Below are 20,026 nucleotides of genomic sequence, written 5' to 3'. Positions count from 1 at the left end.
CCTGAGAAATGGGTCTGGGGGTTTTGGGACCCCGTGTTCATCCCACCTTCCTCTTCATCAGAGCACAAAGGGTACATAGTTACCTAATTCTTGACCGTATTCTTGTGGTTTAGGCCCTGATATGCTGTTCTGCCAACAATCTAGGCCTTGCCTTGACAAAAGACTAAACATCTCTGCTGTATTCAGGAGTAGGATTGATATAGGGAGCATAGAATGGGGTAAGAGGGTTAAGGAATGTATAAACAAGGGTGCTAGAGAAAGGGGAAGGAACAAGGGACAAAGGGGGGGGGGGTTGCTGCTTTTAAAATTTACTTCCACTACTTATAAAACTTACAAGTCTTACAAATATTAGAAAAATAAAAAAAAACAAACATTAGGGGCTTAAGGCATCAATCCAAAATGGGTAACAGACTTTTTTTAATGATGTAATATATTTCTATTTTTCTTCTAGTCAAAAGAATCTTCATCAGTGCTTAGTTGTGACATCTCTGTGGATGATAAGTACATAGTCACTGGCTCTGGAGACAAAAAAGCTACAGTCTATGAAGTTATCTACTGAAAAATATGATGGGGATATAACTTTTAGAAGTTGAACTGGCCCAAATTGTTCTTAATTGTAGAAGTAGAAAGGTTTTGACTTTTATAAGGTACAAAAGTGTTGAGGTTCCAGACCTTGCCGTGAAACTGCTTCAATTTTTCAAAATAGAAGACAACATCCAGCAACTAAGTTCTGGCTACATGGACCAGATGGAACACAGAGGCAAGATGGACAGATTTAGCCTAGGTTTTTGACATAGTTTTTAAAAGCCAAGTCTACTGAAGAATGTTGCAGCCTTTTATTTTTTCATTTATGACCTCACGCAAATTGTTCTCATTGCCTGAATATGGGGGATAAATACCTTTCTGTTCCTTGCAGTTCAAGTTGCATTCTGTCCTGTGTAGAGCAGCAGTGTCTCAGATGAACTTGTTTCATGGTTTTGCATCTTGTGATATGTTTTTATATTTTCGTTGAAGGTCAAACATTTGTATAAATTGTAAATATATTTAGTTTACTACAGTAAAGGCTTTAGTATCAACAACCAGTCTTCCCCCTTGCCCCCTCCCTGCCTGCCCTGCTTATTTAAAATTAAAAACCGTTTGGGGATATAAGTACCTTTTTAGAATCAAAAGCAAACACTATGTATAGTTTGAAAATGGTGTCTTATTCTTTATAACTATTCCTAGATTCTTTTATCATACTTCAAAGTAGTTGTTTTGACATACTAGGGTATCAAGTCCGGTAGATACTGTCTTGTGCTACAGAAAACTTAAAAGGCAATTTTGTACTAATTATAGTGTAAATATAAAAATTGAACATTTCATAAAGCTGTGCTGTTTATTTTAAGTTTATTTTGATGTCCTATGTATAATTTTTTTGGCAGCAACAGTAATATGTGCCTGATCATAACTCATTCATTCATTTCTCTAGAAAAATAGGGACTTCCCTCTCCTTTTTCCCCCAGTTGAACAGAATTCGTGTGAGACTGCATTTCAACTAAGTACATCAGAGCCTTTATTCATTAACTGAGGATGTCTGTGATGAGAAAAGCTAGATAAGTTGCTTCATATTTTACAGAGAAGTGGTAGTTAATGACCGTTTACTTTTTAAAGTCTTGTCTATACTTAGATACTCAGGTAAATTTAACTAAATTACCAAAAGTGTGAGTTTTACAGGGGATCACTTAAAGATGTTAAATACTTGCAGGGCTGCAAGTGAAGTGAATTAATCTAAATTAAGTTAAATTTGCTTCTTAATTTCTTGTGAGAATATTGACAAAGGAATATTTTGATTTTTAACTAATTCACTCTACAAATTAATTAGAATTAATTTTCCTGAGTGTCCAGTGTTACACAGGCCTATAGGCTCTATGTATTCATAAGGAGAAACCTTTGAGTCCTTTCCCCTGTGGCATAAGTGTGATACATCTGTGAAGAGCCATGCTAAGCATCCAGTTATCAAAGCTACGCATCTTCAAGTTTTCTTGATGTACTCAAGAGCAGTGGATCAGGGGAGAGCATGTTAATTTTATTCTGTGTTTTTTCAGATAAACGAGTTCTACCACTGTGTGCTAGACAAACCTAGCTATTGCACCAGTGAGGGCCATACGTTTCCTGCATTCTGTAATTTAATTAGAATTTCCATTGCTAATGGAGAATACAGATGAACAGAACAATTCAGATTACACAAACTGGCAGACAGGTTAAGACTCATCTGTAAAGAACTGCTTTCTCATTTTGCTAGCATTTTACAATGACCCATATCCCCGCTCTTTCAATGACAGGCATCTAGGAAGAAACAAGTTTGACTGACAGATGCATTGGCTAGATAAGGAATTTCTCATCTGGGGGCAAAATTTATCTTAGTTTCCAGTCTGAAGAGACGCTGGTTTTCTTTTCAATTTACATGACTATTCTACTGAAACCGTTTTATAGCATCTAGAATTGCAATAGCCTTAATGTATTAACTTTGCATTTGGAATGTAAAATGTTAACCATTCAGGTTAATCTGGTCTCCTAGACATTTAAAACTAGTGTTCTATCCATATGTATCTATATCTTTGTCAATTGCTGTGTTGTCAATATGTATCTGTATGAAAAGGACAGGCCAGCTTAGGTGCTGGCCACGTTGCTTTCACACAAAAAGCAGAATCATCAGGCTTTTCAAAGAATTAATTTTCAGAGAATTTGCCACATTGAAATACTGTGAAATGCTGTGTCATTTTTAAAAGGGAAAATTTTTAAAAAGAGTGTTTACTAGATTTTACTTGATTTTTACACTTTTCATATTGAAGTTTCTCTGAACATCTGACTCTGCCAATGATCATTGACTTTAGCAGTACTGGCAAATTTGCTGCAGTTAGGAACATTTGGATTTTTTCCAAATTGCTATCACCTTGGCTTTTACTTTATGGCTCTTCTCTTGCCGTTCTCTGAACTTGATATTAGAGGAACCAAGAATGCAAGTGTTCTAACACATCCATGTAAACTAAAGAAAAATAACACCAGTATAATGGATGTGCTATATGTTGCAACATAGTGCTTGCTAGTAAGACCACATTCTTGGCAATCAGGAGGTTTAAAATAATAGTATTAGGAAAATCATAAAATACCTCGTCTTCTTCGCTTTTAGAAGGCACATTGTGTCAGAGCAGTTACGGAATTGGACGTTATTTATGCATGTGAATGAATTTAATCATATTTGTACCGTCTGTTTCTTGATTGTAATTAAGAAATTAATTCTTTTTTCCCCCATCAGATCTACTTTAAACCTTGAGTCTAAAAACTTGCACATGCATCATAAAGTAGTTCTCTCAATTTGTTGTTCCAGATTTCACTTTTGGTTTATGAAACATTGTGAGTTTTTTCATTTGTCAGGCAGTAAAGCCTATTCCACCTGCAGATGTAATTTTTAGGAAAAGATAGATTCAGTAAAATCTTGGCATCTGTCTACACAACAACCTACAAGATTTAAAACATGTCAAGCTTTTAGCTTCTGTAAGTTCTTATAGCCCTGTGTAAAGTAGTGGGTGGAAATAATTGCATATTGAATGAAGAAACAGACGAACTAAGATAAGCAGTGACAGCAAAAGCACTGGAAAAGCCATATGGAAAAAAGAAGTACACCAGTAACTATGGTGTAGGTAATTAATTTTTTTTTGTCATTTTAATTACAGTCATAATAGATTCCTTTGCTTAGCCCCTTTTTGGGACAGTCTTTGTTTGCCGAGTGGCCCTCAGTATTCAGAGATGTCTAAGTGCTACTCTGGCAAATGCTAGTGCTGGATAGAAGTAGGGAGTCCTTACAAAAGATGTTTTGGATGTCAGTGCAAACAGTAACTGATGAAGAGGGGATTTGTGGTAATATCAATTCAACTGAACAAAATCCTTAGTCAGCTCTAATATGTATATTTTGTATATGTGCACTTGGCATAACCCTTTATAAATCAATTGTGCAGAAAGTCATGATATTATTCCACACAATGCATTTATCAGTGTGTAAGACTATCTCTTTTTGATTATAATTCCAAACAAAGATAGTTCCCCATGTTAATCCACAAGACTCTGGTACCTGAGAGAGAATTTTCATCAGCATTAGTTCTTTTTATCTCATTTGGCATTTCAAAAGCTTTTGTTCCTTTAAAAGTATAAAATATTAATTTCTTAGACTGTTAACAGTAGTGTTATTTTTTAATGTAAACATCAATACAGAGTCTGTCTTATACATGTTTACATATGTCTTATACATGTTAAACATCTAGTCTTAAACATGCTTTTATTTATGAACGGTTGACCATAATTTTTCTGTCACACTTTTGTGACACAAGTGATACAAGCAGAATTTTCTGAAGTGTTTAAGTTACTTAAGCAACATAAACTCAGATTGACAAATTGATTTTTGGTTTGGGGTTTTGGTAGGGTTTTTTGGTTTTTGTTTATTTGTTGTTTTCGTGGAAAGACTGGCCCACTTATGAACCTGTGGGATTATGTAACATATTTAGAATTGTCCTTCATATTTTCTATTACATTGTTGCAATTTTGAGTTGATGGGGAAATTCCACCATTCTAGTAATAAAGAAGGTGGACTTTGATGTTTTCAGGATAAGGAAGAGTACTGACTTCAGATTTCACACTACTGAAAAAGTGTTTACCCCTTAGATCACTTCACTGGAGAAGCTGGACTGGCTCCAACTCTGTTGTCTCCTTAAAGGATTTTTTTTTCCCTCTACCGCAAGTATGTAGGAAAAATATGAGAATGTAGGTCTATGAAAGACTTCAGTCATAGCATCTTTCCCAGAGGGGAAGAAACTCAGAATAGACCCTGATGAACACCAGAATGAAAGAAGATGTTCATGGCAGGGAATACATGGAGAGACAGAATTACAGAATCATTTAGGTTGGAAAAGATCTCCAAATCATCGAGTCCCATCTGTGACCAAACATGACCATGTCAACTAAACCCTAGCGCTATGTGCTGCATCCAGTCATTTCTTGAACACCTGCATGGATGGTGACTCCACCATCTCCCTAGGCAGCCCATTCCAATGCTTGACAACCCTTCCTATGAGAAAATTCTTTCTAGTGTCCAACGTGAACCTCTCCTGGCACAGCTTGAAGCTATATCCTCTTGTCTCATCACTAGTTGCCTGGTAAAAGAGACCAACGCCTGCCTGGCTGCACCTGCCTTTCGAGTAGCTGTAAAGAGCAGTAAGGTCACCCCTGAGCCACTGTTTCTCCAGCCTAAACAACCCCAGCTCCCTCAGCCATTCCTTAAAAGGCTTATGCTCCAGACCCTTCACCAGCTCCATTGCTCTTTTCTGAACACTTCTTAATGTCTTTCTTATGGTGCAGGGTGAAAACTGAACAGAGGATCTGACGTGCTCCCTTACCCATGCCAAGGACAGGGAAGATCTCTTTCCTAGTCCTGCTGGCCATACCATTGCTAACACGAGCCAGGATGCCATTGGCCTTCTTGGCCACCTGGGCACATTGCTGGACAAGAGAAAATGGGAACTTAAACACACATACATTTTAGGGGTAATCTAACATGTAATCTACGAAATTCACATAGAATGAGATTCCAGTTTGTCTGTAAGGTTGTTCAAATGTTTCTGCATAGTAATTCAAGGACATCTGGGCTGTGTATTGGAACTGTAAGCGGACATTTCTTTGACATCCATAAGCAATCATCTAATCCTAAGAGGAAAGGGGAATTAAATCACAGTCAGTTCTCAATATTTCCCATTACCTTATATTTTCGTAGCTCAAGATCCACTTCCAAGCAATTGGTAATCCCATTTTCAGCATGCTGAAAATGTGTCCCATTGCAGCTTAAGGGCTTGGTGCAATGTGGTAGATTTTGCTAGGGAAACCAGATATGTAGGACCCGGGTGCTTGAAAAATCTGCCCTATGGTTCTAGCTTACTGACATTTCTGAGGAATTTACTCAGAATTTCTGTTCAGCTAGGAGAGCTCAAACAATCACTTTGACGTTTTTTAAAGCAGCAAAACCTGTTTCAAGCATACTTTAAGTATACATGGATGGGCTTAGTTGGTTTTATGTTTTGGTTTGTTTTTTTACTATTTTGTGTTGATTTATTTCTTTTTTTGTCTTACATTAAAAACTGTAAAATGAATACAACAAGAAAACATGAAGAGAAATTAGAAAAATGAATAAGAGCGGAATGTTAAAGGGTGGAATATTCTTGAAGATGCTGTATCTCAAAACAAAGAACCTATTGCTTCTATGATATATTAATTCTTGAGAGAAATAGGATTGTGTTTCCTTGATGTTCAGAAAACTGAATACCAAAAAATTTGTATTGTGGGGACAAATGTTAATTTTTTTCAGATCTGAGCAGGTTTCATTTTCAAATCTGAACATCTTCAAATCTTAATCTTGTTTGGGGTTTTTTCCCCATGTTTCTTTTTGGAGGGTTCCACAGTTCGCTCCTGGAAGCTGAACAACACTTTGTGTCCTTTCTGGATCTAAGGTCTCTACTATGCCTTAGTAAGAATTTTGTGGCTTATAAGCCTGTGGGTGATACATAGACTACAGAAAAATCTGATTAAATATTTAGGTGGATAGCTGCATAGATTATATCAGTTAGTGTATGTTGTAATAATTTCTCTTAAAGCAAGCACCCAGAGATAAAATAGCTGCATTGTTCCATATTCATACTTTTATTGTTTGTGAAATTGCCGGTCAGTGTAGTTGACTCTCTATAGAAAAATTCTGTGGTGGCTTCTGAGGTAAAGCTTAAAATTTTGAGATCTGTTCTTTCCTCTCATAAAATTTCACCTGTGATTTTTGCCCACAGTAAGGTTGATTCATAGAAAGGATGCTTCAAGGAATGCTAAACAATTCTGTTGTGTGCAAGGATTGCCTTTGCTGTGTTCACAGCACAAAGATATAATATCTCTCAAACCCTGTTTCTATCTGTTTTCTGCCAAAAACGAGTTAAAGGCAAAGACAACAGAGATTAAGAGATTAAATAATCAAACATATTGTTATCATTATCCCTTTTGTATACTCTGTCATTAGCATAGAAAATGGAGATGATAGCCTGTAAATGCAAACAATAAATGTTGTTTTTCCTTCAAGGACTGATTTTAATGGCAGTTTAGAGGAGTTAATAAGCAGACTGAAGGGGTCATAAATGCAAGTTAACCTATAGCAGTGGGAAACTTAGAAATCACTTGTTACTTTCCTGGTAGTGAGCCTAATTAGTTTAAAATAAAATTCATCTGTTCATTTCACAGTCTTTGTCACACTTCCTTCAGCAATCCCCATTGTTTAAAAAATTGGCTGCAATTATGATAAGCTAGTAACTCTTATTTTGTGGTTTGCTGTAGCAAGATATTTTGCAGAGCTGTGAAGATTCCCTTTATTCTTAAAAAATAGTCAGCTATTGGCGTTTTTTTTGCAATTGGACCTGACTATTTTTTTAATTTGTTTTCAAGTAAATATACAATCTGACAGCTTTACAAATTTGAAATATTTTTAATTGTTGATGAATCAGCCAAACACTGCTGTTAAATATGTAAATGTTCTAAATGTCAATTTGGTATTTGCTTAGCATGCCATGCATGCAACAAAACTTTGGAGTGATTCAACTTTTGTGACCACATTAAATTTACTTCCTGCAATAAGTTTCCTTTTTCATGCAGGAACCAGTTTACTACCGTGCTCCCCTGTGTTTCTTCCTAAATATATATTAGACCTCTAGAGATGTTTTAATAAGTTATGCATACATAATGCTTCTACCTTTCTCTGTCTTTCTAATTGTTAATTATGTGAGATGTGTATTTCTAATGGCAGTTGAGTAAATATTCACAAATCTATGATATAATTGAATTTTTGAATGTGTACTTGAAGAAGGTTATCAACTTGTATAGATAAATCATTAGTTTTCATTTGTCAGATTCAAGATTTTCAAATCCTGATACTCTCTTGTGTTTTTATCAGTGAATGTGTAAAAGGAAATACTTCTGGATTTTGAATGGTTTTAATAGCTTTTTTATTTGTTTATGTAGACACTCTTCTTTGTTGAGTGCAAGTTATTGACCTGGTACTCTTATTTATAATTCTGACTGGTTCTTCAGTATTTTATCAAGGTGTAACTTATTAAAAACCACAAATATACAATGGGGATATTAATGACAAGTGGTTTAAATGTGAGAGTTTCAAAATGCATGTTAGAATATTTCAATGCTTTGTTCAATGTAATTTTACATTTTTTCATTACTTAAGTAATTAAAAAAAAAGTCCTTAGGGTTGAATTATAGTAAAATTTTATACATCTCAGTACTAATTTTGTCTCCCAACAGACAGCAATAATTTAGATGGGATTGTTTTTACCTAATTTATTCTTGGGGGGGGGGGAAATATTAACCTTGCAAATTTGCTAATTATAATTTCCATACTATTGTTGGTTGTTTTTAATAATCTCCATGCCTTTGGAAACTTATTCTTCTATATTTTGAAGAAAAACTTACAGATATACAGGGTTTTGTAATAGAATGTGTTTACAGTATTTCTCCCCTGGGTTATTTGTAACAGTAAGGGGAAGTAAAGTGACAGATATAACTTGCAATAGTTGCTAGTATTATGTGCCTTTGAATCACTTTCTTTAGTTCATTAATTTATTTTTTTTTTGTATCTTAGGTGGGGGTTAGCAGCTTTAAATCAGTTTCATTTCTATCAAAGTGGATATGATGATACATTCTTACAGCTTTACTAGTCTTACTTTAAATAGTTTTCGATCTGCAAGGTAAATGGTAGCATGAGTGGTTTTGAACTGTTTTAACTGCTCAGGTTAACTTTTTAGGTTTCAAAAACTGCCAGAGTAGAGGGAGAACTTACCAGTCATATTCAGCTTTTTTTAATGCTTTCATATTGTACTATATATAATCAGTGGGACTTTCTTAGCACAATAAGTGTGCTCACTGTTGATTTTTTTACTGTTCCCATACTTTACACTGTCTCACTCATTTGAATTTAGTTTTTAAATAAATCCCTTTCCATAGGCATCTGCTTTGTACCTTAACAAGTATGAAAATAATCAAAATATTTTGTGTTTGACAGAGAGACTGCATGTTTCTGAGTGTGAATAGCATTTAGCCGGGCTTGTCTAGTTAAAAGGCAGTTAAACTAGTAATCATACATGATCTGTGTCTAACTGTCGTTCGCAGAAAAAGTGCAACAAAGTGATGTGTGGTGATAGCAATTCAGAAGGAAAAGAATATGAAATTCAGATAGCAGCTTGAACAGTTTGCTGTTAGCATGGGGCCCAATAACACTACAAAGCTATAAACTCTGTCTTTTTAGATTGCCCAGTTAGGTGGCAGAGATGCAATTTGTCTTTTCTGAAGCCACCTGCTGCTTGCTAGCTCCATCTCCTGTCACAGCCTATTAGGTCCCCAAGAAAATCGGTGGGAAATTGCCTGGAGATTGTAGGAAATTGCATCTCCAGGCCCTGGAAAAAATGCAGGATAGCACAACACTGATCCTCCCAGAGCAGCTATTAACACAGCAAAAGCTGACGTTTGGCATGGTGTGAAACAACTTTGCTGAGTAAAGACTGTATTATGTGTGGTTGAAGGAGGGAACAAATTATTATCCTAGCTATGCTTATAGTCAGCCTGTTCCAGGGAGCTTAAGCATGAGTGGTAGGTTTTGCTGCCCTCCAGCTCATTCCCATTGCAAGATGGGAGATGAGATGTTAGAGCCTTATACAGAAATTTCATTGTACAGATGGGCAAAACCCACTATATATTTAAATGATGTTAGTATATATGAAATTCAAAGGATAAGTGACAAAGCTGAAAGATAATTTATGAAGCTTATCTCAAAAAAATTGGTAATTGCCTCTGCTTGGTTGAGCCTTGGTCAGATTAGAAACCGCTTTTCGACTATTTCATTCTATGTGTATATACATTTTGATTTTGGAGCAGTTACAGTGAAATGGAACTGATTTGTACTGTAACTGTTGAGTGTAAAAATTCGTGGAACAGACATTAGTTGTGATAGATTTTAGCATTAAATTTCTTGCTGCTATGAGGTTCACCTCTGTCTTGTTTAAACAAATTCCCCTGTGCTTTTTATGGTGTGATATGCAATGAATTTCATCTTCTGTCATTTCTACTGGAGCTACCTTTCTAATCTTGTACTTTACCTCAGTTTTTTTAGGGCCTTTTAATAAAAAAGTTGACTTTTCCTTGAATCCTGAGAGAGGGGATATGTAGAATTAATTTGCAACATAAAAATAAATGCCAGCATTTTCTTTGAGCTTGCACTTGTACTTCGTTGGTTCAAAGCCTCCTGAGGAAGATGTGTTTGTGAATCAGAATGATGTATTGATCAGAAGCAAGTATGAGGAGGGCAGCAGGAGGGAAAAAGTCATTTTGCAATTGCTGTTTTCAAACTCAGCTGAGATCTGTTGGTAACTGGCAGCTGCCCAGCGATCTGAGTGAAATCAATATGCTCATTTCCTATTGTAGTGGTGTCCACTGTTGTAAACGGGCTGACAAGGCTTATGAACACTCACATAGCTGATCAGAGAAAATTAGTGGCCTGCCTTATGCAGCTGAGGCAGAAGAGCAGAGTATAGGGCAGTATGGCAAAACAGGTATTGCTTATAGTTCAAAGGCCAGCTGAAGGGGATCAGAAGAACTTCCTGTTATGGGGCTATCTGGATCCCTGTTTTGAATTCTTGTGATGATGAATGCAACCTGAAATGCTAATTTGTTGAGGCATTGTCTTTCTAAATTAGTTATAGCACCTTTTTTTGGAAGTTATGCAGTTTAGTGCTGTGTGCAAAACAACTACAGGAACAGAAGAGCTATGGTGCTTCAGCCTTTATTCTGTATTTACAATAGCTGTTCATTTTCCAAGGTATTACATACTAATTGCATTCTCAAAATAAATCTTGTCATTTAGTAACTAATGAGGGGTTTTTGTATAGTGCAATACGTGTATTGGATGAGCAAAGAACATTCAGAGAACACAGAAAATCTGCCCCATTTAGAGGATACAGAAAATCTGCCCCAGCTGATCACTGGATTTGCCTTCTCTTGTAACAAACAGACGAACTAAACTGAGTAATAGAGTATGCAGAATTTCATTTCTTCTGGCTGATGAGACTGTGAACACTGTTACCTGCAGGCATACTCTGGCTTTAATGAGGCCAAGCCTATTATTCTACACAGAGCAAGGAGGTAACAAATCATTCTGTATGAAAAGCAGAAACTTGCCATAAATTCAAAGCTGCAAGCTCTTGCTTTGTTATGGAAAGAACCAAAATCCAGAGTGGGCTGTGAGGGATTTGGAGTGCTCCAAATGCTGCTCTGGATAGTTGAATGGTTTAAGAGAGGATTGGCGGGGCTGGGGGGGTGTTCAGAAAAAAACCTGACAAACCAGTTTTTGGCCAACACTTAATGACTGGAAAAGATGTGCAAACCGTTAAGTAGCACCCTTCATCCAATAAGAACTGATGAGATCCAACAAACGACAGCACAGTAAACTGTGCTTGCTTTCTTTTTCTGTAGTTAGTTCAAAGAGAGCTTGGTCAGTCTGAGTTTGGTCAGACCATGTTTTTCATAATGCATAGATACAGCCAATAATACATCAGAAAAACAAGATCTGAATTCTTTTAGTCAGCCTGACTTGATTTTGTTTTTAATTGTGTCTTCCTGTGTAACACTTCTCACTTTCCACACTAGGAAGATACAGGGTTTTTTGCTCATCTCTATTCAAAATTCCAGTATTCCAGCTGTCATAAGATGGTTCTAATTTACTGCGATATGTAGTGATTTTTTTGCTGATGTCATTTTTTCTAGCCCCAGCAAAATTGCTTTAACTATGATTTTTTTTTTTTTTTTAGCTATTCATTGTACACAAGATCGTATTCAGTCATTCATTGGAACAATTCACAATTTTTTTTCAAGTTCTCAATCAATGGCTTCCAGTGAGTGTTTCATTTTTATGAAATAGTTGATTGGAGCATTATTGGGCTCAGTGAAAATATCTTTTCTTCTATGTCATACCTTTCTGATACTCTAGCTGAGAGTAAACCAACCGAGTCCCCACTCAGTTGAAGAACTTAACACTGAAACAAAATCCAAATAATGCTTGGCCTATTTAGCAAAGAAGCCTTTTTTTCTAAGAAATACCCCAAAGTTTTTATTTTACTCTAATGAAGACTCATCTTCCTGTTTATAAAAGGGCACTAAGAAGGCATATAACATGACTACAGCCCTTCTAGAGGCTTTTAGTGCTGGGACAGTGTGGGGGCAGCTTGAAATAGAGAGGAGGGGAGGAAGATGAAGAGCAAAGCCTCCCTTTTGACCAGTTTTTATTTTGTGCTGGACTGTGAGCTGAGAGAGGCCACTGGCCTTCAAGAAAGGGCCATCAAGGGTTTGGAGGGGCACAGATGCCACATCCTGGTGGACCTCCATTAAATTTGTGGCAGTGGATTGTGAGCAACAGTGTGCATACAAGGTGGTAGCTGTAGTTTCTCCTCTGGCTTGCCCTTAGGAAAGGGCTTGGGTTGGGGCATTGGGCAAGGAGCTGAGGGATGGGGAGGTGAGGGAGGGGGTCTGATGTGTGTGACCTGCTGGGACAACGGTCACCAGGAGAAATTGAAGGGAAGAGAGTGTGAGAAGTGGGAAATTGGGATCAAAAGATGCAGCATAAATAAATCTCTTGTGGATGAGGTGGAGCCAAAAAAATTCTGAATAAATAATTTACAGGCCCATCACTAAATGTTTGGGGTCTGGGGTTGTCCAAGATGGTCCAGGGAGAAGTGAAGAAAAAAACCTCAAACAAAGGAGTTTGCGGGGTGACATCAAGTCTTTGGTCTGTTGTGGTTGCTTCCACTTGTGGGGTGTCCACTAATTTAACACTGAACTTCTCATCTCCCTCACCTCCCTGCAGCAGTCTACTCTGCAGTGGGTTCGAAGCATCTGAGGGGAAGGAATTGTACACCCTGGCTCTGCTGCCTCTCTCCATCCAGGGCGAAGGACTGGTTTATCTGGGGCTTGTTTACTGGAAAGGATGGATTGGATTGGAAAAGAACATTGTTTTTCTGCCAGAAAGGAAGACTTTTCCATTTACAGAAGAAATGGAGATACATTAGAAACAGCACACTTGAGGACTAATGAAGATGTAACACCAAAAAGGTAAGACTTTTTACATGATTGAAGATAGCTGGGTGGAATTATTGCATTTGTGTTCAACCAAATATAGCTAAGCCAGGACACACTGTTGGTTGTTTTGAGTTTTTCTCAGCATCCTTAGGAAATAAGGCAGTGGAAGAGCAAATAACCAAGTAAATATTTATCTGCATGTCTGATAAGTTCCTGAGAAATGGTCTTATCCAACCAAGCGATGGCTAAGAACTGTGGTTAAGGTATAATGTGTGTTTGGCAAAGACTTCAGCATTCTCGTTTGAGACAGCTTGCTGGCAAGTGTTCTAATGAAAGTAGGATGTATATAAGTACCATCAGAGGTCCTCTTCTCTGTTCCAAAGAAAGCATCTTACTTGTAGGGAATTTTATCTTCCTGTTCAGGAAAAATACCCAGTACAAGTATGTTGATTATTAAGTCCTGATCAGTCAAGCTGAAGACTTTGGAATGTGCATGTAGCACAGGAAACAGATGAGGTGTTTGCCCAGATGAAGCCTCTGCCTTTTTCAACATGGGCAACTACAGTGTGACATTACTAGCTCCTGTTTTGGAACTAATACAGGCCAGTGTCACAAAGTGCTGAGCACTGTATGGCATTTACAATTTCAATCGCCAAAAGAAATATAAAATCCTTTGTCAATCTTACTGAAAATTCTTTGCTCTCTAAATTTTTTAAATAATACAGAAAACTGCAAGTATCATTCAAAATCACTGTTGCTTTTCTAGGTCTGCTATTATAGAAATCCTTAAAAGTGGGGTTTATGTGAGTCTTGTTATTCTCATATATAATGGCAGGATAGTGTTCTACCATGTTGCTTCGAAATGTTCCACAATATGTACTGTAGCAAAGTATCTTCACCACTACACTACTTTTAAAACTCTAACACTTACAATAGCAATTTCCCATGCTTTCATCCAAAGCCTGAAAATATGCCTCAAGCAAGACATTCAATCAAAAGTAAAACATTGGCAGTTATTTGACTGTTTATCTAGCTCCTTGGGAGGTAGCTTGCTGCTATGCCAATGTGAAGAAACATTACAAAAGCAAAATGAAAGAAAACAGAAATTAAACAGTAAGAGCAGCTTCAGTTCTGAGCAATTGTCTGAGTATCCCACAGCAATCAACTTTCCCCGTCCAGAGGAAGAGCTTTAATTTGATCTTACTTTCACTGATTTATTTTCTGTTGCAGTTTTGAGCTTTTTAAAGGAAGCATTTCCTTTTTCAATATCTCTGATTGGATATGGGGAGGACTTGAAAGACCTTCCTAACATCTCTAATTCTTCTGCTCTTTTTTTTCTCCTTCGTTTTTTGTTTGTCTTGGAATTCCACACAAGCAAAATACCCATTTCTCTCTTATCCAGTCCCGAGGAACCTGTGTGGTGTGTGGGTTGGGTAAATCAGGACTGATCTTTTCAGATGAAACTAGTTAGAAATGGTCCTAAATCCCAGTCTGCTGAGTGTTTGCAGCTTAGGAGGCTACAGTGGTTAGTATCTAGTTGTACTGGAAGAAGGAGCTTTTTTGTTATTTCTGTTAGCTTTGCAATGAATGTCATGTTGTGCAATAAATATGTGCTTGATTTCCTGCTGCGGATCAAGGGAGGTCATCTCATAGCTACCAATTCAGGCATATCCAGCAGGAAATTTATTGGAAAAAAACCAACCAAACAAAAAAACCCCCCAAAACACCACAAAACCAGAACAAAGCACCACAATCAAAACAACTGACTGGAAAAAAGCTTTCTCTTTAGACCTACTTGCTCCACCAAGGGGAGCATGGCACATGCACACCCACTATAGGTCTCCTCAATTATACACCTATGTCAGTCTTTGCTAAAATCTAGTCAATTTTCAGCCAATTCTCTTCTATTCATGCCATAAAACTATCTCATTTATTTAGTGTAGGCCTCTGCCTTCATATTTTCTTGTTCTTGCTTCCTAGTCTCTATTCATGACCACTTTAGTAAAAACAAGGAGGAAACATAATCCTTATGCTGATGTTTATCATAAAGTCTTCTTGCCTCCTGCTAGCTCCTTTTCAAAGTTAAGTTGGGTTGCTTAGGACCTGTTGTTACGACCCGTCCCAGGAAAAGGGGAGGGGGGTGTAACCCGGGTTTTTATCAATAATTCCCTTGGGGTGGATTAGAGTGAAACAGCACTGAATAATCGGTGTCTGAAAACATATATTGATAAGGTTTATTTTAACAATTCTGTATCAGCAGGCATGCTAGCATTTCTGTGTTGTCATATAACAATGTGACATAGAGATAACCTTTGGCGGGGGAGAAAATGCATAGGGGAGAGAAAGGCAGGATATGAGTAAGGGAGAGTAAGGGAAAGAAAAGCTGAGAGTGGACAGATGTCTATAGTCACTGCCCACGGGGTCCAGTGGTGACACTTGGTAGTTGCAGCTTCCATGTCTGTCAGTTGAAGTGGTGGCCTTGATCTGCTGGGGGTGAAGGAGGGAAGCCCCCCACACGCCAAGAAGTTATGAATTATTATATCCATGGTCAGTGTCATGGGCCATGCCTCGAGCCTCAACCTCTCCTTGGGCCTTTGCAGAGTTTTTTTGTGTCTGGCCTGGTTCCAGCCTTTCAAGATCAGCAGAGGGAGGGAGGGGCCGATTGCTCATCAGAGGTATCAACAGTCAAAAACCTGTGAGCTTGGCTTCTTGCCTTTTCAGGGCTTCACACCTTCAGCACTGGAGGGAGGGAGGGGCCCGATTGCTCATCAGAGGTATAATACAAGTCAAAAGCCTGCAAACTTGGCTCTTTACTGGAGGGAGGGATGGGCCCAACTGTCCATCCGAGGTATAATGCAAGTCCAAAGCCTGCAAAAGTCTCCTAGAACGCATAAATCATTAACCATTTCAGTCTCTGACACCTGTCCAGTTGGGTTTTGCTTAACTCTAAGAATGGAGATACTGGTCAACATGTTTCAGTGCCTAATCTTTTGCATTATGACTTTTTTTTTTTTTTTAATGCAGTCAGTTTAAGGTCTGTTGCCTCTTCTTCTTTAGGACTGCTGCCTATTCTCCTTTGGCTATGCAATCTAGAGAGCTGTGCATTGTCCTGTCTGGCAGAAATAGTTTAATGGGGCAAAACAATTTGTGGACTGTTCTTTCCCCCTAGTGGGAAAAAAAAGAAATGGTTATTTTAACTCCTCCATGTTTATGACTCACTCTTGAATGGCCTGTAAAATCATGTCATTTTATTTGCCCTTACATTATATGAAGAAGAAATTTTTACCTTAAAAATGCCATTGTGATTTCCATCCTTGAGAATGATTGAAGCTCTTCTGTATATAGATCAAGCCTCCCATGCAGTAGCTGAGATGATTTCTCCTTAACTTTAAGCATAGAACTTGCATGCAGCACTGACTTTATGGAGAAAGACTTATTTTCAGGTGAACTGCAAAGCACTAAAAAACTCCCATGTGCTCTTATTGTGTCCAAGTTATCCTAAGAGCTCTTTGTATAACTTGAGCAGTCAGTCACAGGAACATTGGAATGAACTTGGAACACTAGAATGAGTTTGGCTAGTGATAATACAAAACATGAATTCGCAAGGATAGCAATTTTTTCATGGCCATCTTCCTCTGGGCAGGCTTACTGGGAAAACCTGGGAGTACTCAGCTCTAGTGTTGGTGCTGTCAGATATGCACGTGTCCAAATTCAGTGTGATGGACCAGTGGAGATCCTAATAGAGCTACTCTTCTTGCTCCTTATGGAGCAACTTGTAGCTTCAGCTATTGTAAAATCCACTGTGTTCTTGTCCAATTAGACACCATGTACTCTACCATGGCAATGAGATGCACAGATTATGTTTGGTAGTTATCAAGTGTAAGGAAATTGAAAAACATTATTTTTCCAGTGTGATGACCACAGAACAAAAACTATGTGAGGATATCGATGGTAAGATAAAATGTGGCCTACCAGATAAAATGTGACACATAATGTGGCTTGTAGGCACAGCTGAACAAATTGCTCAGGAGCTTCAAGACTCACTGCAGTGTAAACAGAAATCAGGGGTGATCTGTTGTGCATTCTCAAGACATAATACATTCTTCTTGCTACTGCTTACCTTCTGATGAGTCGAGTATTTTAATATGCTACAAGATTCACTCTCTGGGAAAAACTTTGATTCTCAACTTCCTGTATTTCAAACAGGATTTCTTTTTGTTATCATAGAAAAGTTTAATTTAATTGTGTTTGAAGCTTCAAAGTCTTTGTGTTGTACACTGTAAGGAACAGATTGTAAAATTCTTGGTTTTAGCAGCTGGCAAATTCATCTGCAAGCAGGGCGGAAAATCTAAAGGATTTTATATGCCTGACCTGCATATAAGTTGTATGTAAATTTGATGTGCTTTGTGAAGAGCAAACACCTTTTGCTGGATGGAGAACTGGGCTACTTCAGTAGCTGTTGAACCTTTCCTTCCTACTTAGCACTTCTTATGTGTTGTCTGTGTACTTTTAATTGTTGGTTTCTGTGTTGCTGTTTGTTAATTCTAATATAAAAAATATAGCTTGTGTGTTCCTCCTTTCAACTGAGTAGGAATAAAAACTGAAACACCCATCTATCTTGAGGAGAACGGAACTATGCATATTTTGCATTCCTAGTTGCTCATCAATAACATGGGTCTTATGGGCAGGTACTTTTTTTGTCTTGGGTTGGTTTTTTTGTTTGGTGTCCAATACTCATTTTAGACACTAAGTGGTCAGACATACTGACTTAGCTGTTGGTAAATGCTACTTGCTGAGTATGTTATGGCATCATGAAAAGAAAGAACAATAGTAGAAGCTATCTTAAGCAAAGGAAACTACAAAATAAGGCTTTCCTTGTCTGTCATTTGTCATGACGATTACCATTCAATTACACAAGTTTGGAGCAGGCTTTCAAAAGAGCCATGGAGCTTATCACAGGTTACTGCTGTGCCAAATACGATGTTGCTACTCATATACATGGGACTAAAGGAAGAAAAATACTCAGCAATCTGCCATAACTTCATCCAGACAGTCAAGTTTATGTTTTCTTTAAGATGCAAACTGTTTCCAGTGAATTCATTAGAACCATATTGTAGCTTTCTTTTCTAGTATAATTTTAGCAGCTAGGTTAAAAAGCCTGGGACTGCCAAACAAATCTCAAGTGCCTGATTATTTAATTTTTGAAGGATTTAAACTACTGAACAATTCTATCTTTTTTTCCCCCATTCTGTTTTTCTCCTCTAATTTTTCTTTCCCTTTTTCTTTTTTTTTTTTTTATTTACACAAATGTACAACAGTGTGAATTAGGGTTAGGGTATCTAGAGATAGCTAATACATTGTGTTTTGTCTGGCATTAATCTAGATGTTTGAATAACATGGAGCTGTAATTGTAATATATTCAGCCAGAATATCTGCCTTCTTCCTATCATGGATGGGTCACTTATTCAATAAGAATTATTCGTCCTAAGTATGCTAGATGTCTTTATCCACCCATGTCTCCAGGTTCTCTTCCTGTACCTTTTTGTTGTTTTGAATTTTCTTTTTAACTTTTTTCAAAGATTTGCCAAAAGTATGCAAAATTTGGGACAGATGTTCTTATTTAGTTGTTTAATAAAAGTAGGCTAAAGCTGAAGCAATTCTGAGAACCTAAATGAAATGTTTTTATGCGAGTTGGTTCTGATAGAATTAGATCTTTAAAGAAAATGTAATACCTACTATTAGTGAAGGAAGAAAGTTCCATCTGTATAAAAGAAAAAACCCAAGAAAACACCAAGCCATCAACATGAGTATGCTTGGGTTTGCTATCATATGTATTAGGTGATTATTAAGCAAAACCTTTTCTCTTTTCTAAGATGCTTCCATTTCTACAATGAATTTGAACTTAAATATTCAGAGACTAGTGTTTGCACATGAGACAGAGAGATGCAATCAACCATAGTAGTGTTTGGACAGTGTTTACTGCACCTGGTACAATGGGCTTACTTACTTTTCTGAGGTGCTGCTTTCAGTATTGCAGTAGTGTCCAATAGGAATCAGCACTCCATAGGATCCACACAAAAAGGCATCCTGTGCTAAAGACTATAGGATCTTCTTTAGAAAACATAAATTAAACAAACTGGCAGAAAGGTGAAGACGTAGTCTAGGTAAGCACTATAAATGCTTTTTTGCTTGGAGAAAAAAAAAAATTGAAAGAATAGCTTTCCTATAATACGAGGGAAATACAAGGCACTGATGCTTCCAAGGTTTTTGTTCTTATTTGTGAGGTAGCAAAACACTCAAAGGAACATGCCAGTGTTGATCCGAGAGAATATTGCAGGACAAGGGATTTTGTGATGATATTCATGTCCAGCCTGAGAATTTTTCTCTTGTGTGAGAAATGGAGCAAGAGTTGGAGGTTAGAATCAAGACACTTAGAAAATTGTCACTTGCCCCAAAACCTTTACAAGTACATTTCAGGTATTTCAGGGATGGAAGGCTCTGAGATACTGCAAGTAGACCTAGGAGCACAAGATAGACATCTGGTATAGATTGCTGTAATCATTACAGTAAGACACATCCCCAGAAGCATATGGGATTCAAACTTTGGACACACCATGGAAAGACAGGAGGTTTTTTGGAAGCTTGTGAAAACATGGATACATTGAAACTTGCAGAAATGTTGTCACTGACTTAAGTGAATCTGGAATTTTATCACTTTTTCTATGCCATATTTCTGAAAGCCAGGTCTTCCTGACAAAATAGCTGTATCTATTTTATTTTCAAAATCTCTTCAGGGGTGTGTTGCAGATCTGCCTGAAATAATTGGAATTGCATCTCAGAG

General features: G+C 37.4%; 1 protein-coding gene across 6 annotated transcripts in view; it reads left to right on the top strand.

The window, feature by feature from the left end:
• TLE1 (transducin like enhancer of split 1) overlaps positions 1 to 20,026 on the top strand; it is a 100,443-nt gene that overhangs the window by 69,090 nt on the left and 11,327 nt on the right. For 5 of the 6 annotated variants that reach the window (XM_017806244.1, XM_017806243.1, XM_017806239.1 and 2 more), the window contains 3 exons: positions 452 to 3,680; positions 11,922 to 12,005; positions 12,974 to 13,218. In XM_017806244.1, the coding sequence (XP_017661733.1) occupies positions 452 to 559 (108 nt within the window). In that variant the 3' untranslated portion in view covers positions 560 to 3,680; positions 11,922 to 12,005; positions 12,974 to 13,218. Of the gene's footprint in view, positions 1 to 451; positions 11,394 to 11,921; positions 12,006 to 12,973; positions 13,219 to 20,026 lie in introns of those variants that run through there. The other variant, XM_017806240.1, reaches the window with a different exon arrangement.

This window comes from Lepidothrix coronata, unplaced genomic scaffold, assembly GCF_001604755.1.
Source record: "Lepidothrix coronata isolate B3197 unplaced genomic scaffold, Lepidothrix_coronata-1.0 Scaffold14, whole genome shotgun sequence".
NCBI lineage: Eukaryota > Metazoa > Chordata > Aves > Passeriformes > Pipridae > Lepidothrix > Lepidothrix coronata.
Note: the sequence above shows the minus strand (reverse complement) of the source record. Positions and strands in the feature narration are given on the sequence as shown.